At 45.2% G+C, this 26,647-nt stretch overlaps 1 protein-coding gene across 12 annotated transcripts in view; it reads left to right on the forward strand.

The window, feature by feature from the left end:
• Positions 1 to 26,647, forward strand: part of LOC125766168 (mucin-19-like) — a 130,635-nt gene that overhangs the window by 85,747 nt on the left and 18,241 nt on the right. For all 12 annotated transcript variants that reach the window (XM_049431892.1, XM_049431872.1, XM_049431900.1 and 9 more), the window contains 2 exons: positions 24,467 to 24,658; positions 24,755 to 26,617. In XM_049431892.1, the coding sequence (XP_049287849.1) occupies positions 24,467 to 24,658; positions 24,755 to 26,617 (2,055 nt within the window). The remainder of the gene's footprint in view (positions 1 to 24,466; positions 24,659 to 24,754; positions 26,618 to 26,647) is intronic.

The raw sequence follows: 26,647 nt of genomic DNA on the forward strand, positions 1-26,647 counted from the left end.
TTCGTCCCCCATTCCGTCTCTTCCCCTCCCGTCATTCGCATTAGAACCGGTGGACATAAAATCATAACGGCGGAATCATCTTCACCAAACGGTTCGGCTGAAATCGATTTTATGTTATTATTTATTGATTCTAATATCTCCGTGTGGGATCCGGCTTTTGGGACCGATCACCTATTGCCTGCCCCGCTTGGTTAGACGAGATATTCTACCGAAGAAGAAGGACTTCGTTCCACCTCTGTGTACTCCCCCTTCACCGGGGATGGAATTCTTTTGCTGCGCCTCAAACTAATTGCCGCGCGAAGAGCTCCCCTTGGAGCACAAGTGGAGTGATTGAGATGAATAAATAAATAAATTCCTGGAGTTCTCTTCGTCTTCAGTTTTTTTTTGAGCTTAGGACTCATCTCCTATGTCCAGCATTTGTTTGGTCGGACGATAGAAAGCTTCAGTCAGTGATCTAAAGTTGATAGCACTATAGATTTCGGATACCGGTCAATCCTCAGCTGTCACCGCTTTTAAAATGGCGAAATTGAACTCTGGTTTCTATGTTTTTTTTGGGGGATCTCTTCTTAAATAGGCCATGCTCGTCTAGAAGAAGACTAGGCGGGGCTTATGAGTGCATTATATTAATGTCAAACTGTGATCACTCAAGAAACTGAAGCATGAAGAGCCTTGTTAATGTCATCTTTGTGATGTTTATCACTGTTGTGGTTAGATCTGTCGATTGATCACCGGTAGGAAGCGCTTTCGGCCATTAGCGCTACACGTGGAGTACAGGGAGGAATAAATAGGTCTAGTGTCTATTTCTTTGAACGCGACATCAAATGTTCTTGAAAGTTAAAGCATTGCAGGTGGGAAACATTTTTTTCGAGCAATGGTTTTATGAAGGGACATGATCGATATAACAACAAATCACACACAAAGAAATCAACAAAACAAAACTAACACAAATAGCAACAACAAACCCAACAGACAATAATCCGGACGTAAGTGAACGTTAATTAGACCTTGGCTCGATGTGTCGCGGGGAGCAAAAACCACTTGACAAGCACACACCGTACAGTACATCCCGCTTTTTCTTGCCGGGCACCACCAATCCCTTCCTTGTTGATTTAACGGTTTGGCGAATAGGTTCCACCAAACATACCCAACACCTCAAAACCCCTGTTCCCTGCCATGGCAGCAGCAACAAAAATGCCGCTTGTGCGTTGTTTTCACCCGGAATACGAGTGCATATACACAATTGCACTCTACCACACGATACACTCTTGCCCTTTTCTTATATACCTCCTGTTAGGACATATCGTTCCGTGTGCATTTGGGCGGGCGGCGGATTTTGCGGGTGGTTGGCGTGTGCAGGTCAGGGCTGTCAGGCTGTCAAAGTTCGAAACAATCGACGGGCCTTCGCCAGGGTGGCCTTCGACCGGCAGCAGCAGCAAACCGGCGACTGGCACAACTTCTCCCGTTTATGTTTTAGTCTATTGCTTTACCCTTTGCCGTTCCGCCGCCAATCAGCTTCACCACCGCAGCTAGAAAAGTGGGAGAGTCAAAACATAAAAACGTCAAATGTCAAACCGTACCGAGGAAACGTCAAACTCTCTAACGTCTGAGTAAACTGTTTCATTTTTTTTTCTTCTTCTTGCTCTCTCTCTCTGTCTTTGCGTCTCCTTTTCTACAGTGAATCAGCTTCCTCTTTTATCAAGCTAAATGGTGTTTATTTATCGGTGGATCTTTATTTTCGATACCCGTATTGTACAAAACCCGGCGATGGATTTTAATATTACTTCCTCTTAGATTGGTTAGCTGAATGATCATGTGGTAAGCATGAGGTTAACTACAATGCACCACTGTGCATGCAGCAACCTCGGTTCGGGTCGCGGGCTGCTTACCTATTGGTCCTTTCTAACGCACTCCATGCCCGGGAACTTCATTACTTGCAGGAAGAGAAGAGATCTATGAGAATGGGTGGTGGTGCACACACACACACGAGGTGAAGCAAGTGCGCGGGCCGACCAGAGTTACACTTGCTCTTGCGCAAAAATGCCTCCTGAACGAGGAAGGGATAAAACGTAAGCTTGGAACGCAATGTTGTTTAGCAACTCCACAACAGTGTCTACCATTTTTTTTTGGTCGGATACAACATTAGAGAGATCTTAGTGTTTCCTGCCTGTAACGTGTAAAACCCAAAGAAAACTGCATTCTCCATAATTTTTATTGCCTGATTGAATTGTGTTTGTTGGTGAGGGGATGTGTGGTGGAGTGCAAGAGGATGGTTGTAGGTAACTCAAGCGGGGTGGCAATGGAATACATCACAGCACAGCATGATCATCTTACATCGTACTTGCATATGCGCTAAAGCCTCCAGTACTAATCAAATCATAGCTGTCAGATGAGAGCGCCCTCTACCAGAACTGTCAAAATTTGACAAGCTGTCAAAAAACAGTGGTTTGACACATGGCTTATTAAAGTTCAGTTGGACAAAATTATAACGGCCATAATATAAACAATAATAAAGATATAAAATTTATTATCTAAGGCATCATAAATTCTTTTGTTTGTTACATTCAGTGTACTATCACGTGGTTTAGCCCTTTTGCGATTGTCTAGAAATAAATGATTTTTTTTTCTATCGCATTTCATTGTACTATTGTATCGATTCAAAAACGCATACATAAAAAAGGGAATATATTTTCCTTTCATTAAAGTCTATGCAAGCCACAATGCATCCCATTCGGTATATATTTTCTTTCTTTTGATTATTTTTGTTGTTGTTATGTTGCGCTCTCTCGCTGATACGTGTGGTAAGAGGGTAAGCTTAGTGACGGCACTAGCTAATGAATCAATTTTCCTTCCGTTTTCCCGTCCATTCGAGAGAGCGAGGCAGGTCTGAATGCAACCGAACGCACTGTCGATGCATAGAAGATGCATCGTCACCATCATCATCATCATTACTACTGGTGTCGTTTGAAGAAAAGCAAAAAAAACGCAGCGCCCAGTCCGGCGGACCTCCGAAGAAGACGCACCGAAAAGGGTTGGAACGAACGAAAAAAAAAAGTTGTGGCGAAAAATACCATCCCCCAAGGATATTTGCTAACGTCATCATGCCGCTTTGCCACACCACACCGAAGCAAAAGCAATTGCAGTGGTGATTGTAGTATAAAGTAGGCGCCCGCTTTAGCGCCCTTTGTCATCGTCGGCTTCGGTCGGCGATGATGTGTGTGTGTGTGTGTATGCGTGCGCCCGTCAATCAGTTGACTGGGAAATGTTTCTCACAATGTAATCTTGCGGTAAGAAGGTACACCATTGGCTTTTGAATTGGTCTGCCCAAAACCCCATGCCAGTACCTCACTTAACGCGTGTCCGCTCGGCTGTTTCGAGGATGAGTTTCAAGTGTTCTTTTCTGGCGCTTATACTTTTTTGTTTTTTAAAATCGATCGAAAGAAACGAAATTTATAAAAATCGTATCTCTTTTAGGTGTTTTTTTCACGATTTGTTTTTTGAACAGATTTTTTTTAATATAAATTTTTAAGTGTATTTCAATTTTTAAAAAAATGTCTTTCCGTTGTTTAATTTTTTAAAAAATAAAATAAAACATTATAAACTCTCCTTCACATCATATTTATATGCTTCTGTTCCGGATACGGCTGGTCATGGAAACATGTATTAGATGGTCGACAGGGTGAACCTATTACAACACCCTTAGTACCGGGAAGCATTGCAATAGAGCAACAGCAGCACACACGACACAAGCACGACACGGTAGGAAAGCAATGGCGGGCGAGTGCGAGTGATAGTGGTGTGTGGAAGGGTTTGGGCGCACACGAGGGCTAAATACCACTTAATATATCAGCATATTTGCAAGGTCTCGCTAGACACGAATTTTATTTGTTTTCCTGCTGCACTGCCTTCCTCCCTTTCGGCAACAACCACCATCCCTTCGCCATCCCTTTAGGTATCGCGCAGTTGCGGTGCCCTTTACCTTCACTCTCTCGCTCTCTCCTTAGTACGGCGTATGGCGATTGCAATCGGGTGCACCCACAAGTGCACACTCTTCTCCTTCCCTCTTTCTCTCTCTCTCTTTCTCTCCCTGCTCCAAATGCAGTCACCCCACCCGCCCATACCACCCCATCCATCATAGCGTCTCTTGTTCGCACTTTAACGGCTCAGCATTGCGTTGCATCGTCACGTTGTGTGTGAGAGTGTGTGACTGTGATTTTTATTTCTTTCTTTCTTTTTTTTACTTCCCCCTGTCTTCCATTCCGCCGAGTTCCTCTTTCAACAGCTATTTCTTTTAGACATTTCCGTGTGTTAAGATTTGTTTTATTTTTGCTTTCAAAACTCTACATCCCCCCCCCCCCCCATCCCAGGCCCCGTCTTCCGTGTTTCTCTCGCATCTTTACTTCATTTTGCCCCAAACCCTTTGGCACGTACGCTTCCTTGCGTGTACCCTTTTATGTTGCTGTGGTGCTGCCGTTGCTGCAACACCCAATGCATCTGGACTTACCTTTCTTGTTGTCTCATCGCCCTTCCCCCCCAACTTCCACTTCCTCCTACCGCGCCACGCAACTTTCCACTTCGGCAAGGCTCCTAATTATACTGTTGCGGTTGCGCCGACGCGCATGTGTGTGTGTGTTTGAACTTTTTGTGTGTGTGTGTATGCCTCCGTTTTATTTGCAATAGGAAGGCACGAGCGCCAAGCTGCCCTTTTGAAATCCGTTGTCTGAGGAAGAAAAGCGTTTAGAAAGGGGGGAAAATAATGAGAAAGAATGTGGTGGGGCGGTGAGGAAGGGAAGGGAGGAGGAAGGGGAAAGGAACGGGGGTTTAAAAATGTAACATTCGTGTGCGTTTGGCTCTCTGGCCGTTTCATTCTGCTCCTGGTTTTTGAGCAATTTTTAGTATAATAGTTTAAAAAGGCGCAAATGTATTCAATTGCATACATTTGCTCGTTATTAAACCTAACTAAAACACGTACCCGTGATTTTTTTCTCAATCCTTAGACCCTTTTTATCATTCTCTGATTTTTAACCAATGAATCTAAACATCAATAATCTGACTGGGTACGTTTTTTTTTAATTTCAATTTTCTTCTGTTTTTATTTCCATCTTCCAACACTAAAATGCAATTTAGAGTTAGAAAATATTTAAAAAAACGAAGAAAACAAAACAAACACAAAAAAGCCCTTTTGCAGTGCGTGTTGGTGCTCGATGTTCGTGGAAAGGGGTGGGTGGGAGGTTAGGGTGAAGAGGAAAGGGTTTCTAGATTTATTGAATTTTACTCGATTTTGTTGTTGTTTTCCCGTATCGTTCTTTCAGGTTTTCAGGTTTTGTGGGTGAGTGTTGAGTTTTTTTTTTCTTAACTTCAGCGCCTTTTGGGCTAAGACAAAGAAAATGGAAATATTGTTGGGATTGAGGGGTGCGTGTGTGTGTGTGTGTAGACACGTTGATCGTGCGACGGCAGCAACCATTCAAATCGATTGTATTCTTTGCACTGCCCGCGTAATACCCCACCGCTCCCACCCCACCCCAAACGCTTCCTTGGATACAAAGGGCGGCGGGTGTAGTTGGTGTTTCACTGTATCTTGCCCAATCCCTACTCCTTCGTCTTCACCAATCTGTACGTATGCTGCGCTTTGGACTTGTCGATGATCTTGTCTATTTTTCGATTCGGTGCATGTTGTATCCGTGTTTTGTGCTATGTGTGCCGCAGGCACTTTGCACAATGTTCGTGCCGTGGAATTCTCCCCCTCCCCCCTATTAACCTACCCCCCGCCCCCCCCCCCCCCGCCCCCCCTTTTTGGTTGATTGCCACACAACCTTCTGTTGCGTTGGATCGAAGGGTGTGGGAGCGGGAGTTGCGGTGAAGGGACGAGGGACGAAAAGGTATGTGACGTTGGGTATGGTGAACCGGGCACGGTGTGCGTCTACGCTAATAGTTGTGCAGGATTCAAATCGCACGGTGCGGCAGCGTTTTACGGTTGAACGCTTTGGCCTTTCTCACGGAGGGCCCATCTTTCCAGTTCCGCGGTTCAAATGCAGAGAAAAACCCTTTTTTTGCTATTGCCTTTTTTCCCTTCCAAAAGTGTGCCCTCGGCTTGTACAGTCGTACTGGGAAGGTTTGCCAAACTCTGTAAAACGTTAAGATTGAAGACAAGCTCGGACTTGATCCGTTATGTTGGGTACGTTATTCGTAAACCAGAAAATGTATTTAAAAAAATACATTTATGATAATCACATTAATAAAATCTACCGCATGGACATAATAATTATAGTAATCAAATAAATAATTTGTACATTGCTCCTAAAAACATTATAATATGAAGAAGGGAAAAAGGATAACGCCTTAAAAATATCACTGTTTATCTTATAAATAGAGAATAATTGTTGAAGATAATTACAACATTAAACAAGAAAAACATTTAGCAGTTTTTTTCTTGTGTGTCCTTTTTCATAAGAAAAAAAAAGAATAAGAAGCATTGTTTTTTTTCTTCGCGCCCTTTAATCTGTCAGTGAGAAGAAAAAGAAAATCCAACTGACAGAGAAAGGCAAAGAAAACACGAATTCATCATCATTTATGAAGAAGTTGAAGACTACTTCCGTTCCTCTATCCCTCTCTCCTTCTTGTTGTGGAGCCAACGATGGGAGTGAAACAAGGAGGGTGGGGAAGCAGGGTTGTTAAAACGCGTCGATGATAATGATGCGGCAGCTAATGGGAGACAGCGGTTGCGATAGCACCGAAGCACGAAAAACGACAATACACACACACCCGCCCATATTACACCCTTTCTTGAGAGAACGGGTGTGTGTGTGTTTTTTTTAGGACGATTGTATTAGATTGGTGGTTTGTGGGTTGTCGGTGCCTCAAGATAAAGATAATTAAGGACAGCGCGGGTATTAAACTTCATAAAAAAAACACAAACGCGCACCCGAAAGATTAATGTGCATCGCTTAAAAGCTCGCTGGTAAAGCTTTACCATTGCGAAATGCAGTGAGCTGGATGAGAAAAAACGGAATTGAAGAATTTATCCACAAGAGAAAATGCCCTCGGTAGTTACGGTAAAAGGTGCAATCATAACAGACACCTGTAAACACCTAAACAAATTTAAAACAAATTTACTGTGCGTGGAAATAAAATGTTACCTTTTGTTTTGCAATAAACATCTTAGTTAATTTTGTTTCAACGATTAGAGAAATTATAATACATTCTATGTTTAGAATCTTCTTTTTTTTTTTTTGCTCGGTTAGAACGGCCTGGCCGTATCAAGACTTATTTTACCACGTAGCAGGATAGTCAGTCCATGCTACGGGGAGACGGTCCGGATGGGATTTGAACCCGGTCCCTGCCGTGTGGACGGGCGCCGTTTTTCAAATGCACCACCGGGCCGCCCCTATGTTTAGAATCTTCATTCCTCTTTTTTTTACTATCGAAAGAAAATTTTAAACATCCTAAATCCCTCACAGCCATACACCGGAATCTCGTACCCCAAAAAAGGGAGGTTCGTCGCTTGGATTGAGTGTGTCGCTCGCGCAAGTCTTTTGTTTCGCCAAGAAGCGTATTCAAGGCAAACGCTTCGGGGGACACATTGATTGGCGTGTGAATTCGTGCGAACCGGTGCGCAAGTACTTTAATCGGCATTATGCATTCATGTGGGTGTGTGACTTGATGTGTGTGTGTGTATACTGCAAAAAAAAAGTGTGGCGCAATTGAAAATTGGTATCGCCATTCGTGTCGTGTGGAAGAAAAATTTGAATGTATCTATAAACATACATCGCAAACGCGAAGGGTGATGATGATGATGTTGAGTGGGGTGGGGGAATGGGAGAGGGGTATCTGCACCAAAATGAAAGTGTCAAGCCGTAACGACTCTTGGCGGGGACTAATCGGGACGGGACGGCAACGGGATTCTATGCTGCCGGTTCATTTTCCCTTCTGTCAAACGGATCACCAATCCTAATCGTGGAACGGTTGGAAAAAACGGGAAAGGGTTGAGGATACGCCAGTGTTTGACAGCAAGGATGACAGCTTCGTTACGGTGCAATTTTTTTTTTTTTTTTTATAAAAATTTTTTATTAGCATACATATTTACATACCATTAACAAACATTGTAACATTAAGGAAAAAAAGAAAGGTTTTAAACAGGCAATGTGTATACATATATACACAACATACATTTACGGGTTGGACAGAACTACATCAAGGACGTTTATATCAATCGCATCATCATTATTGCTAATGATGTGGATGATATAATTTGCAAACAGTTTGCACACAGCCACGCGTTTACTGGCTCTTATATTTCCCAGAGCAGGAAAGCGCAGCACATTGAAGGACGGGTCGACGAGTTCAGGCACATGATGATTAACTTTTTTAAGGAGACTTCTCCAGGCTCCGTTCACTCTTGGACACATCGCGAATTTGTGCTCGAGAGTGTCCAGAGCATTACACGTCTCGCAAGAGTTAGCAAAAACCCCGTCCCATCTGCTGTAAAGCTCCCCATGAGGAACCTTTCCATTTACTAACATGTAAAGCGTGGAACGTTGTGTAGAATTCAGCTGTTTATTGTGTATGTTTCTCCAGACGTTTCTCCAGTCAACGTAGGGTGTTGTCCTCATGATTTTGGCGACTGCGAATCTCTGGATCTGTTTATTTATGATCTGTTTTGTTGAGCAGGGTTCACAAGGAACTAGCGGAATATAAGCCATCTCCTGAATCACTGCTCTTAAGCATGGGTACGTTGTCGGGATGCCCGAGAGGTTCGGTGGGTTTCCAGCACTAGAGATATGCTGGAAACCAACTTCCAAGCACTCCCTCTCTTTCACGTACCGGTTTGTTAGGAGCGCCATACATTTTGTTTGGGGTAGCTGAAGGTTCAGACCACCTTTCTTGCGTGGAAGAGCCAGTTGCTCCAGAGGAACGCGTATACCTCCGCTTCTGTAGTACAGCAGGTATCCGATCAAAGTTGTGGCTCTTCTCAGGTCGAAAACCCTCGGGGCACACACCGAAGCAACGTACCACAGTTTGGGGAGCAGAAACGTGTTCAGGAGAATGACCCGCTGCTCCAAATTGAGACACCTTATCCTGTGCAGTCTCACCAGCTGTCCGAATTTCGCTATCTGTACGTTCCAATTCTGGCACATGGCTTGTCGTATGTTGTTGGAAAATAATATTCCAAGCAACCGTAATCTCTCCTCGGTTCTTAGCCATGGTACATTCCATTCGCGAGCTGGGTTGACAAGTCCAACGTCAATGGCTAACGTTTTGTCGACGTTCAGGCGAGCACCGGAGACACTGCCAAACGCCTCAAAGAGTTCTCGCACACGCTGGATTTTGTGGGAAGAGGTTGTTATCACAGAGATGTCGTCAGCATATGCGTTGACCAGATCATCCTGGTCAGAACATATGCTTTCTAATCTTGTGATAAGGGGTTGAAGATAGAGGATAAAGAGGTGCATGGATAGAGGATCCCCTTGTCGAACGGATCTGAGGATTGGGAAGGAATTGGAGAGATTTCCGTTGATCAGGATACGGGAGGAGGACTGCTCACCAATCGTTCTCAAAAGTCCCACCAGCCTCGGATTGAAGCCCATCGCGAGCATGTTGCTAAACAAAAAGTCCCGATTCACACGATCAAAGGCATGGGAAAGGTCAAAGGAGACAAGCTTACCATACTTACGTTTCCTCTGCAAATCAATCAATCTCTCCTTAACGGAAAGAACAGCTTGAAAAATGTTGCGTGGTTTATTGCAACACTTTTGCGCTGCCGAAACTATCTCCCACTTCCCGACAATATGGTCGAGACGGTGTTTGACAATTCTGGACAGAAGCTTGTAATCTACGTTAAGGAGTGATATAGGTCGAAAAGCAGACATGGTAACCTCGCCTCGCCGCTTCCTCACCAGCACAATGACCCCGTCAACGAAACCCGGAGGAAACTCTCCGCGGAGAGCCTCATTTAGCACTAGCCCTAGTTCTCGACTAATAATGTCGAAAGTGCGGAGATAAAACTCTTTTGGTATTCCATCCGGACCGGGGGACCTTCGCGAAGCCGAAGATTTGATTGCATCAAGGATATCACGGGAGGTAATTTCCTTCATGCAACCATTGTTGGCTTCACAGTCCTCTGGGATGGCTCGTGAAAAGGAAAAGTTGTCTGTTTGTGTTTTATGTGTGTCTGTGTCGTAGGTTGTGTAGAGATCTTTAAAGAAGCCCTCAATGTGTTCTTTTATCTTATCAGGATCAGTTAAGGAGGACCCATCATCCATTTCTAACTTGTCGATCACGGTTCTTCTTCGTCTCCCTTCATCAAGTTGGAAGGTCGAAATGTCCTCACCACATACACGCGTTTCGTTAATGCGCGCAAAATCCTCAGAGAAACGTTTCTGAAGGAGAAGCATTTTCCCTTTGATTCGATTTATGTTGATCAATTCATTTTGGTCAACTAAATATCGCTCATAAGCAGAGCTCAGTCCTCTATAAAGAAGCTCGTGATGTAAACGGAAATTTTGGTATCTTTCATTTGTTTTCCAACGGAAGAACGATTTGATTTTAGGCTTCGCATGCTCCACCCACCACTGCATCCACGAGCCGTAGTTTTTCCTCTGTCTAGTCCAAAAATTCCACTTTACTTTGAATTCCTCTAGATTTCGTTCTGTTAAAATATGTGGTCTCAGCTGCCAGTAACCGTTGCTGCGCACACGGCTCGGCTGAGCTGGAATACAAAGACGGACAGTGAGGGCCTTATGGTCCGAAAAGGCCAGTACATGCATACCAGTCGTCCTCAACTGTGCTTTTAGTGACGACGAGACGTAACAACGATCGATACGTGAACCAGAACCACTTGTGACATAAGAAAACTCAACAGAGTTACCTCTGAGAGCTTCCCAACTGTCACACATACCCATGGTGTTTACTACGTTTCGGAGAGAATGGCTGAAATTCCTCGCCCCCGTCACGTCCTTTGACTCCAACACACTGTTGAAATCGCCTGCAAGAATGACATGCTGGCATGCATTTCGCAGGTAGAACGCCAACGTTTGCTCAAAAAATTCCTCCCTCTCTCCTCTACGCTGACTCCCAGAGGGAGCGTAAACATTGCATAGTGTGGTATTATTCTCAAGCCGAAGACAGATTAAACGAGAATCTAAACTGCGTTCGACATGAGAAAATTTTAAGTGTTCACGTAAAGCGATCGCCGTACCCCTCCCCGAAACATCAACGTTGGAGACGACATTGAATCCACGTATAGACAGATCTGGAACGCATACTTCTTGAAGAAATATGACGTCAAGATCCATTGTTCGGATAAAAGTTTTGAGGGCTTCTAGTTTCGTCGAGTTAGAAATTGTATTAATATTAATAGTAGCTAGATTATAGCTACTATTAACATTATTATTTACCTCGTTGGGCTCCATCGCGACGAATCTAAGATCATCTATTGTGTGGTAGTGAGCCGTTTGGGAGGACGACCAGGCTTGCGCTTGGTCGCGCCCGTTAGGCTGTGTGAGGATGAAGAAGAGCCATCACTCTCGTGATCCGTCTCCGGATTCTGCTTGCGTTTGATCGCAACCTGCTCATCTACGTTACGGAGAGGAATGGTAATGGAAGGGATGGCCAGCGGTGTTTTGAACACGAGAGAGTCTGACAGTGCTCTCGATTCTGTATCCCGCTCAGCAGCAGGAGCAGCGGCAGGAGCAGCGGCAGACGTAGCGCCAGACACAGCGGCAGGGGCAGCCGCAGGGGCAGCGGCAGGGGCAGCGGCAGACGTAGCGCCAGACACTGCAGCAGGAGCAGCGGCAGAGACAGCGGCAGGCGCAGCGACAGACGTAGCGCCAGACACCGCAGCAGACGCAGCGGCAGGGGCAGCGGCAGACGAAGCGGCAGACGCAGACGCAGTTACTAGTCTAGCGCCAGTATCCACAACCGTCGATGTAGTGGTGGCGCCTGCGACAGTAAGGATGTTTACTCCCTTACACTGCTCATTCTTAGTTGAGCCGTTCGGTTTTGGGCTGGACGGCCGAGCGACGATTGCTGGTTCGATCGGAATGACCAAACGATCAGCAATTTTGGACACGGGATCCTGTGGAACACTCGCTGCAGATGCCGATGACATTGCAGTTGAGTTGGGAAGTGTGGTAAACCTTACCTTCCCTTTACGACCCCGTCCCCTTCCTTTCGCACTGTTGTTAGTAGCAACGGTTGGAACAGCTGTAGCTACTGCTGGTGTTGGTGCTTTCTGTAAAGCATCCGCATACGACGTTGCCTTCCGTGTGCGTGAATCCTCTGCGTGGAACCGTTCCACACGGCTCTGGACACAGCTAAGTCCAAAATGCACCGGTTCCGTACAAAAGCGGCAAGACTGCTGTTGTCCACGGTATGTTACCCCCGTTTCCTCACCACACACCATGATGAACGACGCGATGGGTTTTTTCAGCTTCATACGCACGATACGCATGCCTGTCAAAACCCCAGCCAAACGCGTTTCCGGACCATACACACCGCGCACAATCGAGATTACTTCTCCGAATCGGCCAAGGTCGGCAGCCACATCCGCATCTGGTAGACCGGGAGGTAGATCGCGAACCCTGACCTCCGTCGCACCATCCTCCATCTCAACACGGATAGGGAACTGCTTCCCCTCGTGCGTGATAAAATGCTTATCAGCATGCTCCTTCACGATATTCATCGCTCGTTCCAGCGTTGGCATTGTCACGAAAACAACGCTTAAGACAGTGTTGCGCTGCACCATCGAAATGTCCTCTCCCGTCTTAAGGACGTTGAACAGAAAATCCACTGTCTCGTCCAACGTTGGGCGTACGGGAGCTTCGGAATAATCGATACGGAAGGTATTCCTTCCATATCTCTCGTATGAGCACCTCGTAGCAAAGTAAACAAAAACACGTCCTTTCACTTTGACTGTTGAGAGCGCAATAATGCAATCGACAAAAAGAAGCGCAAAAACGTGAATGAAAGAGAGAGAGAGAGAGAGAGAGAGACAGCGAAGGGATAAGGCCCGAGTCGAAGATAAAGTGTCACACGGCACACCGTAAAAGGACAAGACAAAGGGTTGAGTGTAAGACGCACCAAACGTGCCAAACCAAAGGGGATGTGGACAAAAAGGCTGTGGAGACGCCTTTTACTGCGCGTGCCCATTTCCATTGCGTCAAACGATCGGGTAAATTTGAATACACAGCCTTCCTTTCCTCCCTCCCTCCCTCGCTTTTCCTTCATTTTCCTCTACAGCATCACTTGATCTCCCTCTACCCCCCTGCGGCACAAACTCACGCAGGTTCTTTTTGATGTCTGTTTTCCACTGTCCAGAGGCCAATCACTCTCCAAGCCGGCCGGGATCGAACGTTTTCGTTCAAGTATTTTCGTCGTTATTATTTATTTGTGGCTTCCTACTTGCACGAGCCTCCCGCAAGCGGTGGTTGGGAAGGGTGTATGTGCGCGACACGCTCACCAAGGTTACCTAATGCGCTTGCACATTTGCATTCGCAATTTCCGTCTTGCACGACGACACAACAAAACGGTATTACGCTTCGCGCACGCTGCTTTTCGTAACGTTTCCAATAGATCATGATGACCGTTTGGCATCCCGTGTGATGCCACCAAATGGAAGGGTTGGGGAGGGGGTTTGGGGGGGAGGGAATTGACTTTTGTGCGCCATGTATGGTAATGTCTACACTACTGGCTTTAACGGTGCGCGAATGCGGCACTGTCTTTACGAGATGAGGCTCTATTTGAAAACGACAAACAGTGTTTTATAATGTTCCCGGAGGTTAGTTGTAAAATAGGGGTGGTAGGGTAGGTGAGAAGCGAGTTAGCAGAAAGAAAAACTATACACGCACAATATTCCATTTTTATTCCGCTCTGCCTTCCACGTTGGTGATTGACGTTTTGCTTTTCCCGGCAAATAAACGTAAATAATGCGTGGGAAACATTCGCGTGTTTTGCAGATTTGCAACCTATCTACCCCCGTATCCGTAGAGATGGTACTTCAGTTGCACACGAAATGCAGCAAGATGTCTTTATGTGGCCCGTCTAAGATCCCTAATATAAAATGTGTTTTGAAGAAAATATATTACTATCGAAATCAACCGTTTATATACATCTTTGAAGAAGAATATTCTATGAATGAATCTCTCAACATTTAAGACATCCAATTATGCTCTAAAAACGAAAAAAAAAATATTGGGGTTTTTTTTATTTATTTATAATTCATGATTACGGCTTTGGCCGTATTGTCAACCTCCAAATTCTGAAGTTAGTATAATTTTCACCAGGCATTTCCTCCTTGGCTTTTGCCTAATCCCGGTTTTACTCGGTTTAGACTAATGTTTATATTAATACAACACAACGGATAACAATAGGTGTAAAAGGAAGAGAGGAAAGAGGGATAGAATTCAAAGGAGAAGACCGCTGTCCCTGGCGAAGTGGAAGACAAGCTTCATGTACTCCAGGTCCCTAGAAGCCAAAACATCTCGAATCGGTGTACCCGGCTGTCTGCCGACCGTCCCAACTGCGCTTATTAAGGAGCGTTTCGTAGCCCCAGCCCACCGAATTAAGACCGCAGAGGGACACTTCCTTTGCCAGCGAGACAGGAAGAAGTTGCTGTGGGGAACGAAGAATTTCTTGGGATGAAGATCCGTTTGGTTAGAAAATGCACCCTCGCTGACACCTGCTTTGGCCAGTGAGTTTGCCTTCTCATTGCTGGGAATTCCACACTGAGAAGGAACCCATATTAGCGATTAGAGTTGAGAATACTCACTCTTTTCAGAGAGTTGAAACAGAGTGAAAGAGTGATTATAAGGATTTGAATCTTTTACTCACTCATTTGCGAGTCATAAAAATATTACTCTAAACTATTCCTTTAATTACTCCTTGACGTTTATATTCACTCAATTTCTGCTGACTAATGACTCACTCCTTGGGGTTTTTACTCACTCACTCATTCTTTTGCGTTTCAATTCACGCAATAAGAGTGAGTGAGTGTTTTGGTACTCTTTTTGGGTTTTTAGGTTGTCCTTTTGGATTTAAATTATTACTCATTAGTCGGCACAAAGAGAGTGAGTGAGTCAATAGTCAGCACAGAGAGAGAGAGAGAGAGAGAGAGAGAGTGAGTGAGTAAAGACGTAAAGGAATAAGTGAAAGAGTCATAAAAACTCCTTTGCACGATTAAACTCACTCACTCACTCTTACTTAGTGTGCACATCTCTATTACCGATATTTTAAACGCCTTGTCAAACAGTGAACTTTTAAAAGCTCTTGTAGTTTTATGTGAACAAAAAAAAAATATTGAAAAAATTTAATTCAATTATCCGAGTAATCATGAATGCTTAGAAATTATTATACGTATATAAATTTATTTAACAACAAACTCCTTCATAATGAGCATCCCGAGTTTAACGAGTAACATTTCACATAAGGCGCATCATTTTTGTGTGTTGCATTTTTGTGTTAATGAAATACAAACATTGAAGAACATTTTGATCTGATAAGGAATATTTGCAAACTTCCCAGAGAAATGTCAACCGAGAACTACCAGTTAATGAACTTATTCTAAAGCTTCTACACACTTTGAATGAGCTTTTTGGATGTGATAAAAAATAAAAATAGAAACTATCCTTTTGCGGTGATTTATGACAGAATATTTTACTCTCAAATCATCCCTTATTATTAGTGACACATGTATTGCAAATGATAGTTACAACCACCGCAACGAATATCGGAAGTTTTCACATCGTCTTATGTTTGGTTTGTTCCGCTGTTGCTGTCTACGATCGAGGGTGCAAAATATAACTGCGGTGATAATTATTATTATCCACCGTAACATGATGCACGCAACCGCGCCCGTCTGTCTGCCACGTTGTCTGCCCCCATCAATGGGAGCCGATCGAAACCTCTGTGTTGTGACAATAATGATAAGCTGATAGTTTGCTAAATGGCCGTGCTAAAGTGGCTACATAAATTAGTCGGGGGTGCAGGTGCTCTCTCTGTCTCTCTCTACGGTGAAAACGGGGCTGTAGCGCGCAGCACAGATCTTTCCAGCGCGCGATTCTTTAATGTGTCACCAGAGTTTACGATACGACATTATTCGCAGCATGCGCGGTTGTGTGATGCAGAACACAGCGTGCTTATAACTATATATCGTTAAGCAGTTAACCGCGCGCTCCGGTTGCCGATGGTACGCTCCGAGCGTTGTGAGAAACATGAGGGGAGGAAAAGGTGGGGAAGGGGATAGATGGAGGTAGGTAGATCGCGTTTCTCGTTAAGCCGAGGATTAATTTTCCCCCCTCCCCACACTCTGTGATCGTAAAGCTGAGCGAACGATACAGAGTAATACAGTGCCGAATACAGGTAATGTGAAGGAAGCGGGTTCGTACTCTTAATCGAATCGTTGAAGTATCGATAATGCTACCATCGGATTCGGTTTCCGAGCGTAATTATCGGCCGTATCTTTTGTGGGTGGGTGGGGGTGAGTGGAGGGAAGGTATACCGTTAAGATGCAACACCTGTGTGCAGATCAACCATCTCACACCCTTCCCTTCTCCCGATTCACAATATGTCGCCTCTTCTTGGCCCAGGAGACGCGAGAAAGAAAAAAAATGCTCTTGCAGCAATTTAATTAAAGATTAAATAAAATCCCACGCCCGGTTTTGTATGGTGGTTTCTGTTTTACTGCCTGCTGCGTACTGCTATTTGTGCCATTAACCATCCAGAACGGGGAGTGAGAGGGTGGAGAGGGAAGTAACTGTTGTTTAATGAGTACTTTTTTATTAATTAAACTAATATAGATAAGCATACAACACCACTGGGTTCGCGAAACGCCACACAAATCACGGACTGAAGCAAGAGCGCGCCGTATCGTTTACCGCCGCGAAATGATACAAACGGGCAATTGACGGAGGGAAACAGTAAAAAAATACGAAGTGAAATAAAAACCGATCCTTAGTATGGACGGTTTAAAACCAGACAGTAAAACATCGATTTATAATCCTGCTCCTTTATAACATATAAAATAAAATTAAGCAACACAAGGGTTCGTCGCTTCCATCACAAAAAAACCGTGATTCCGGTACTATTGTTCCTCCACCACCACCAGGTGGTAGTTAAAATTATTTTCAATTTTCTACACTTACGGCAAAGTGTGAAGCTGCATGAAGGTGCGAAAAAAAATCCCATCGCAAAACGATCACTCCCTTGATGGGATCAACAAATGGGGGGTGATCCGCTTTTTGGGGCGAAAGGACATAAAATTATATTTATAAAAAACACACACACACACACTCACACACCTCTATGATCAAACAAAATCTACCGCAATTATTTTTTTGCACTCGTGCCTGAAGACATCTGTTTCGCTTTTTTCGCTTATCGGAAGAAAGAAAAAGTGTAGCAAAACGGAAGAAAAAAAAACGCACGATACACCGGGTGAAAAGATAAATACGAATGCCAAGCGACGAACCCGCTCAATTTATGTTAATAACAACTTTGTTATACAAATTACCATTTCATTAAACGTCTGGCAAGCGCCTCCTCCTCCTCGCCGCCTTCCTCTTCCCCTACCCACTATATCTACCCTTATTTTGATTCTGTTCCCTCCCTCTGTGGTAAGGGGTGAGGGGGTGGGAATGGGATACGATTTGTCACCTGAAGGTGTCCATCCTTTTAGCCCATGTGTTCCGTTCTTGTTCTCGCTAGCCAAACCCTCTCCCCTCTTTCTCTCTCTCTCTCTCTCTCTCTCTCTCTCTCTCTCTCTCTCTCGATTATTCTTGTGTTGTTTTGTTGTTGTTGTTCGTCGTTGTTTGTAGCTTTCTTCTTTCGTCGCTTATAAGCCTGTTTTGTTCGATGGGGGTTTTTTTTTCTCCACCCCACACTCGCGTACAAGTTGCATACGTTTCGCGTCCTTCAGTGCACTTCCGAATCAAAGTGCGAAGCAGCGCAACAAAACGCGCGCGTATCCTTCCTCACAGGTGGTGGTGCTTTGTGTTGTGCACCTTACGATGATGCTGACGACGATGACGATGATAATGGGTGCTGTGGTGTGGCCTGAGACACCAACCATTCCCTCCCCCACCCCTCCATCATTCCCATAATCGGTGACGGAAAGAAATGGAATAATTATAGACATTTATTATCAATTTGGTGTACATTAACTGCAACACCTCTCGGATCGGGAGAGGCCCTCGTTCTCCGCTTTTGCCCCTCCATTCCACCGATCCTGCTCGTTGCCACCTCATTTAGAAATTGGATATTTTCTTTCCCTTTTTACCTTACTGTCGGGGAGGATCGACGGTTTTACAAGCGTCTTCATTTTTGCTACCACTTTTGTTCACTTGCGCGCCTCGATCGTTGTTGTCAATTCGTTCCCTTTTTGGCTCGTTCACGGGTGCGCTCCTCCCCCCGGGGGGAGACAACAGCAGCAGCGCGGCCCTTTGTGAGATGCATCCCCCATTTCCCTTAGCCAATCGTTTTGCAGCTCGCGGGCCAAAATGTGCTGTGTTAACACGATTGGATTTTCTTTGACCGTCCGGGTTAGTCCTTTCATTACCCGTCGATGTGCGCCTGCATTTTTTTTTCTGTTTTTACCATCAAACAAATTCAGTCCTTCTCCCTCCCGTTACGGGGTTTCGCTTGATGCATCTTGAGTTGAGATTGTTTTTTTTCTCTCCCTCCGTTCCTTTATATTCCCATCCTGATAGTGATGATGGTAATTCGTCATTCATCAATCCGTTCCAGCAACGTGGTTGCACGCGTGAGAGACCGCTCGCACGTAATACATTTTCGCATGAAAGATTGATGAATCATCTGATTTTGCTCGTTCTTTCTATCTCTCTTGTTTTTTGTTGTTGTTACAATCCCTTTTGCGATCTTCCTTGAACCAAGAAGAAAAAAGAAAAATCCATTTCACTCACAAGCATTAATGTGTTTTTTTCTTCTCTCCTTTAATGCTTCGCGCAGCTCCAATTAGCTTTTTTTCTTGTGGGGGGAGGCGCGATATCCTGCTAAAAACAGGACAACTAAATTAATGGATGGGATTTAAGGGGTTTTTTTTCGGGAGGGGTAGTTTTGTTTTTGTTTACCTGAATGGCGTGCATGGGCAGCATCAGTTTGAGTAATGTACGTTCGTAATGCGGTTAGCAGCGTTTGAAGTTAAATACTACATCACGGCTACCGCGTGCAAAGTCACTTGCCGAATTTAATTTTCCATTCGTCCTTTCATTGAGTGCTTTTGAGCAATGGTGTGCTGGTTTGCGCTTTTATTTTTTCTGTGTTAGTTTATTTTCGTGTTTAATTATCATTATAAAACATATATTTAAAATAAAAAAGAATACACTATACATTTTTTTTCTTTTTTTCGTTTACATTTTTTTAATATGTTTAGTGTACTACAAACAACTCGATAAGGTGGATAATTTTTTTTCTTGAGTGTTTTGTATTTTTCCCTTACAAAACAACCTACTGCACACACACATACACGCTAGATTGCCTTTATTCGATTTGCAACAATTTACAAAGAACTGAAAAGATCGCGCAAGCGACGAACCTTTTTTTCTCTCCCAATAATCGCGTCTGTTGTGTGCATGTATCCTTTTACATGGCGCTGTGGATGCAACGTTGTATTTAAGATAAGGAAGGTGGTTGGAAGGAGGAAGAAGAGGGGCGGGTAGGTGGGATGCTTTGAAAGAGGAAAAGATTGACGTGGGAAAGCCGTTGTTTTTTCAATGACGCTACACACGGATGGTAAGAAAACTACATCCAGCATGAGAGATTAAAAAAAAAGAGGTGAGTGAATGAATTTGATTCGCGCTACCGGCATTCTCGTTGCGGCCGTGTTTCGAACACACTTCGATTAATATTACGTACAGTGAGAGACGTATGCGTATTTTCGTCATCCGTGACCTTGTGGCAAAGGGAAAGGTATGAATGAATCAGTTTTGGTTTTCTTTTAAGTGAGCTTTGTTTTTTCTTTCGATTTACTTCAGTTGAATGCTTCATTTTTGGTGTGCTCTTATGTATTTTTTTTGCATTTTCCATTTCCATTTTGGATCGAAATATCGTACAACGAGAAGAGGACATTGAAAAAAATGTAATCACCACTGGCAAAAACAACGTTAAGCGATGGAAACGTTACGCAGGGGGCGGGCGGGTTTGAAATAAAAAGTAGACTTTTCTTCGTACATTTGCCACAACGGCAAGACAAACCATTGGACATCGGTTTAATGGATGTGGGCTGGGAATGAATCACAAAAAAGGGAGGAAAAGAAAAAAACGAACCACTTGGGAATGTGAATGAAGATGAAAGCCGGTGGCTTTTTTGTGATCAGTCATGGATGCACCTGATCGCATTGCAATTTTTTTTCCCTATACAATGCGTCCTTTTGCACAGGTTGCTTTTCTTGCGTGCGCGCGCTGGTGAAGGCCTGTTCAGTGTCGATGAGTTTTCCGAATCACTATGTTGCGATGCGCTGCTAACATCTCCCCCTCACCCCCTACCTCCCCCCCCCCCCCCTTCAGTTGGCAGCCGAGGGTTGAAAATGCATGTGATTACATTTATTACAGCACCTCATCCACTTACCATCACCACCCAGGGCTCTAATATCTTGCGATTGGATGGCGAGTTGAAGAATGAACCAGACGGAAGAGGTCACAGCGCACATTTGATCCGCGATCCATCGCTGTCAAACGCGGATGCTTGACGATGGCAGTTTGTCTTGGTTTGCCTTGGGAATGGAAGTTCTTCTTTGCGTGTTTTGGTTGCTATGCTAATCCGTATCCGTGGTCGAATGATGCGGCAAACCTTTGCAGTACACACACACACGATTCGGTTGCGCAGGCTTCAAAGGGAAGATTGGCCCCCATTTAAGCCGCAACACCGTTGAATGAAAAACCCTATTTTGTGGTTTGAGCCCTTCTGTCAGTTGCAGAAATTTGATGTTGGTTGTGTCTTGAGTATGTTGTGTTTTTTTTACTGCTTCCGTTAAAATAAATTCCAGTAGCTTCGTTCAACCCCCCACAAGCAGCAGTAGCAAAGAAGGAGGTTCGTCGTCTACAATTTTTTTTTTAGATTTTTCCATCATTCCCACAGCAAATGTGAAAGATGCAACCATCGCCGCAATGTGATGGTCGGCGGAAATTGCACACAAACACACACAGACGTGTTGTGTCCTGTCTGCGTGTGCTGGAAAGCGGGTGGTTTTGCGATTGAAAATTATCTACCATGATGGAGTTAAAAAAGGACCATAATTATCATCATCAACGCGCGGTGATGGTGCCCCGTCTCAAGCTCACGGCTGATTTATGCTTTCTTCCCTTGCGCCTCTCCCTTCGTCATCACCCTCCTCCTCCTTTCCCTTTCATCTTCAAACGTGGGAAATGCAGCCAAGGAGAGGAGGCCGCCTTTTAATCGCGCGACGCGCGCTGTCCTTTCTATATGCGCGACGTCATGTTTGCGCGCACCAACCCTAATGATGCATTCTGGGTAATGCATTTTTTTCTTCTTTATTTCGATATGTTCGGTTCGGCAATCGTTGCACCCATTTTATTATCCATTTGTACATTTGTTTCTTTCCCGTTTCGTTCTTTTTTTTGTAAATTAATCAATGTTTATCTCAAACTTTTTGCTGTGTACACGTGTGATTTTTTTTTCTTTTAGATTGTTCTGCGTAGATAAGATTTCGGTAGCCCCAGCAACATCACACAAAGAACGCAACTGCATTAAATTGTTGCAGCGAAAAATGGCTTCAAAATAACAAAAGACTTAAAGTGACGAACCCGCCAAGATATCGGCAGTTGTGTGAGCGTGGGAAGCAAAACAGGGCCGATCTCTAATAAACAGCACACGCATAAAAATGTTTCATTTCTTTTACGTTTTTTTACGTTAACGTTAGGTCGAAGCTCATCGGTTTTAAACGAAACACCCACCACCTTCCAAACCTCGTCATATTACAAAAAAAAACCCAGAATGAAGCAATTCAATTCATTTTGCGCGGCTCGGTGGTGATGTGCAATGATGGACGGCTGGGCTTCCGCATAAAAAGTTAAAGTTGGAAGCCGCCTTAAATCAGTAGGATGCACACCCGTTTTTTTTGTGTGTTTGGATGGTGTCTGTGCGTGGAAAGGGCAGGGGAAGCGATGCGCAAGATTAATGCATCCCGCGCCTTTTTGAAGCAACAGGGAATTTAAATATATGTGCCAGACTTTAACGCGTGAAAAGTGCAATTTTGTTGTACAACGGCAACAATTCCCGGTAGGAAAAAAACGATTGCAACTGTTTGGATCCCGGTAAGCGGTCACTAATCTGCTTAAGCAGCACGATACTTTTGCTGTTGTGTTGTTTAGTCTTTTGTTTTTTTCTTCTTTCTCTCTCTCTCTCTCTCTCTCTCTCTCTCTCTCTCTCTCTCTCTCTCTGTCTGTCTCTCCTGTACCTATGGGGAACCCAAAGCAATCACGCAATATTATTGACCTGGCTTCCGAAATGATGATTAGCCCTCAAGCCGGGAATATTTATGCACACACGTTCAAGGTTCGTCGTCTGTCCGCGCGTTGTGTTTCTTTTTTTTTGTTTTGCCTATACAACACGTTCGGAGGTTGTTGTGTTGTTGAAAATGATTTTGCTGCTGTTGCTGTATGCATTTTAGTTTTTGTCTCCCTCCCCTTCCCTTTCCCCGTTCGAAGCGATAATAATGCAGTACAGGGAGATTTAAAAATCTCCGTATTGCTTATGTCCAGCTTGACGTGTCCGTCGTAAAACACGACCTAAGCTAATCTTACGGGGGACCGCGAAAGAGTGATGCATTTTCTGGTGAATATTAAATTATTTAACAATTTTACGAGACACCCGCACGTATCGTCTTCGTCTACTCCCCGTCGGCTTGCATATATCACCCCCTCCATGTACGAGTTTGCCGAGATGCTGGGGAAGATTCCTGCCCTTCGCGCGGCTTTGGGGCACGGTGTGCACGTGGTGTGCAAAAATTTACGACCATTAAAACGAACGAAAGTGGGTTCAGCTTTATGATTGCAAAATGGAAAATATAAAAACAAAACACAAGAGCGAAAAAAAACAACACCCTTAGGTTACTTTTTGTTTAATGGTCGATTGGTCCGTTTAACCGGAACCCCACCGGAGGTTCCGTTGTTACAATGCGGGGGTGAACCACATATGCTGTATGTGTCGCTTTATGGCAAAAAGGGATGAAATTAGCCAACGTACCAAACGGTAGAATATAGTCTGCGATGAAGCTGAAGGCTGGAAGAGGGGTTTCGGCACTGATTTGCCGTTGCGTTGCGTCAGCAACAAAGCCGTTTTTTTTTCGCATCCATGTCGTAAACGTGTCACGTAACCTTCGATGCTGCGAAACTCATTTACAAGCGATTTTTATGATAATTTTCAAATTTAAATTAGTTTTGCATCCACCCTCAATCGCTTCATAAATTTAAGCATCTGTGTTTTCTCTTAGCGTTCGCTTTTAATTGCTCGTTTTCCTGGACAACAAATCGATGCCATGTCCATTGTAGATGCAAAACAATGCGTACATAAGACATACAGATGGTTCTCGTGGAGTTAAACTTCTGACATGATGTAGAGCCTCAAGGCACACTTAAAAGGTTAAAAGTGTGTATATTTTGAAATAGGACACATTCAAGAGAAAGTGAAATAAACACTTTTGAAAATGAAATTAATTCTGATGAAAATGAGTTTACTCCTTGGGCTTTTTCTGATTGCATATCTTCCCTTAAGCAGCTGTACATAAAGAGACGAATCTGTACATTCACTCAATCAATGCGAAATTCCTTCCTTGTGGTTCACATTTTCATCACACGAAGATTAATTTGATTTTATTTGATTCTCATCCTACATTTGTAACGGTGATACAGGTGATAAAAACCTGAAGGGAAATGACAAAACCAGAAATTATTAATGATAATCGCATTTCAGCAAGCAGTCGTAGATTGACTAGCTTACGTAGATACCACCGACCAACCGGTACTGGAGAAACGTTATTGAGAAACGGTTAGATTGATTTTACCCTGCGCGCGGTCACTCGGGCTCTCCTTCGGGCTGACAGGTGTGACGGCTAATTTGTATCGTAAAAGGCATCCGATGACAAGTGAGCAGAGAACCACCGTTATAAACACGTCCTAGTGCCTTCTCTGCGTCATTGTTGTGTGCTGTGTCTCGATGTGAAATCTACGAACCATTTTGTTGACGGATGCGCCTGCAACGCTGCAATACTGCGCGAACACACCAAACGACACGACCGTTACTACGCTCATTGTCTGCAACATAGTTCCTTTGCTATAAAATCAAACTGGGAATGCCGGGGGGAGGAGCTTTTGAAAGGCGGAAGAAGAAACAAAACAACAACAAAACACACACACACACACACAAAGATGATAAATGATGCTAATGAATCTTTATTTTGTCTTTCTTTCTTTTTTCCGGTTCGGCTTCTCATTGTGCGGACAGGTTGTACTCTCGGCTTGCTCCTCGTACTTCCAAACGCTGTTTCTTGACCATCCGGCCCGGCACCCGATCGTCATACTGAAGGACGTCCGATTTGCCGAGCTGCGCACGTTGATTGAATTCATGTACAAGGGCGAGGTAAATGTCGAATACTGTCAGCTTTCGGCACTGCTAAAAACGGCAAAATCGCTCAAGGTAAGTGTTTCAAGCATAGTATCAGCTGAGGAGTGTAACACTTACACGGTAGGATAACTTCCACGCATTGTTTGTTTGATCCCCTTTACCCTGCAGGTCAAAGGTTTGACGGAAATGACAAATCAGAGCAGTCCGCTGACGGAGCCGAAACTAGAACCCGAGCGACTCAGACCCCACAGCAGCCATGGTGCCGGAGGAGGAGGTGGAGGAGGTGGAGGAGGTAGCAACAGTAACAGTGGTGGAGGTGGCGCACTGGCCGCAACGGAGGCCATTCTTCCAACGAACCTCTCGACGACGTTCCCAACGGGGACGCTAGCGAGCAGCGGCGGTAGTTCATACATCACCACCACCATCTCCACGACTAGTGGCGGCGCCTCGACGACCGGTAGCAGCGTAAGCACGAGTGTTGCGGGGTCTGGAACAGGCAGCGAGCCGGATGGTGGTGATAGACGGTCCGCGATATCGCCATCCCATCAACACCACCATCAGCCGGTAGAGCTACAGCAGCAGCAACATCACCAACACCCGCATCACCATCACTATCCGCACCACCACCACCACCACCAACAACAGCAACGTATGAGTTCCTCCGGGTTTGCAAGTGCAGGTGCCACCTCAGTAAGCTCGCATAGTAGTAGCAGTACTACTGCTACTACTACCACTACTACTACCAACACCACCACAACCACCGGCAGCAGTAGCAGTGGTGTGACGGATCTGTCCACCACGCTTGGCAAACATCGATTCCTAGAGGACAGCACGGACGGTACCTTTGCGGCAGCACGCATCACTACGAGTCGCCCGAAGCTATCGCCAACGTCCGAAGCGGTCGCATCGATTGCCTGCACGACACCACTTTCACTCACACGGAAGCATCGCGACACCGTCGGAGCGATTATCTCAGCCACCACAGCCTTATCCTCATCGGCCACCGTATCTTCCACGGCGTTGCACAGTGGTACCGGTGGCAAAGCGTCGAGTTCCTCCTTCACCTCGGTTGCGGCACTAGCAGCGGGCACGACGACGGCATCGACTTCAACGACAACCACTACTGCTACCGTCGCCGCCACCTCGTCCGGTGCCCTTAACACTACGGTCATTCAACGGCCAACATCCGGGGATGGTGATGATGGCGGCGCGGGTATACTACCATCACAGTTGGCCGCATCTGCTGTCAGTAGTGATGACACCAGTACGCCCCTGCACGATCACGACGATGACGATGGACATCAGGATCCACATCCACAGCACGGTGGTCAGGAGGATGGACGTGACACACCACCGACGGCGAGTGCCACTACCACCACGCTAGTGGGCGACTGTGACGACACTACTACTGCTGCAAATACTGCTGTACCGGTGTCACGGCACCTGTCAGCAAGTAGTGATAGTAGTGAAAAAGGCGCCAACCAAAGTGCTCATCATCAGTCGGCAGGAACGGCGGCACGGATAGAAAGTTCATCACCGTCGGGCGATACGGACGAGTGTAATGAGCGGCGACGGTACGAGGGCAACGAACCGGACGATATTCACGTGACGACAGCGGCATGCTCCTCTACCTCGATCGCAGCCCCTGAACAGCCGGTCCCGCCTAGCAGCAGTAGTACGCCCGGCATAGCAGTGGCAAAGCATGAGAGTAGCTTCGCAACGGTTGCCTCACTGATTGCGGACAGTAGTGCGTGTGGTGGAGTCGCCGGCAGTCCTGCACGGCAACGAAGTATGTCACACAGCCCGATCGGTAGCGAACCGGAGGAGGTGCGACGTCCGGTTAGCACTATCAGCAGTAGTGCTTTGCTACCGATGGCAACCGATCTGCGTACGGATGAGCATCATCATTCGCTACTGCTGCGTGACGTCACGATGGCGCCAGACTACGATGATGACGATGAGGATGAGGAGAGTGATGATGTGGACGATGGTGCGGCAGAGATGCTGCTAACGGCTGCCGCAGTTGCACATGTAAGGATAAGTTTAGAGCTGCTGTGCCTG

The sequence above is a fragment of the Anopheles funestus genome, chromosome X, assembly GCF_943734845.2.
Source record: "Anopheles funestus chromosome X, idAnoFuneDA-416_04, whole genome shotgun sequence".
In the NCBI taxonomy this organism is placed as follows: Eukaryota; Metazoa; Arthropoda; class Insecta; order Diptera; family Culicidae; genus Anopheles; species Anopheles funestus.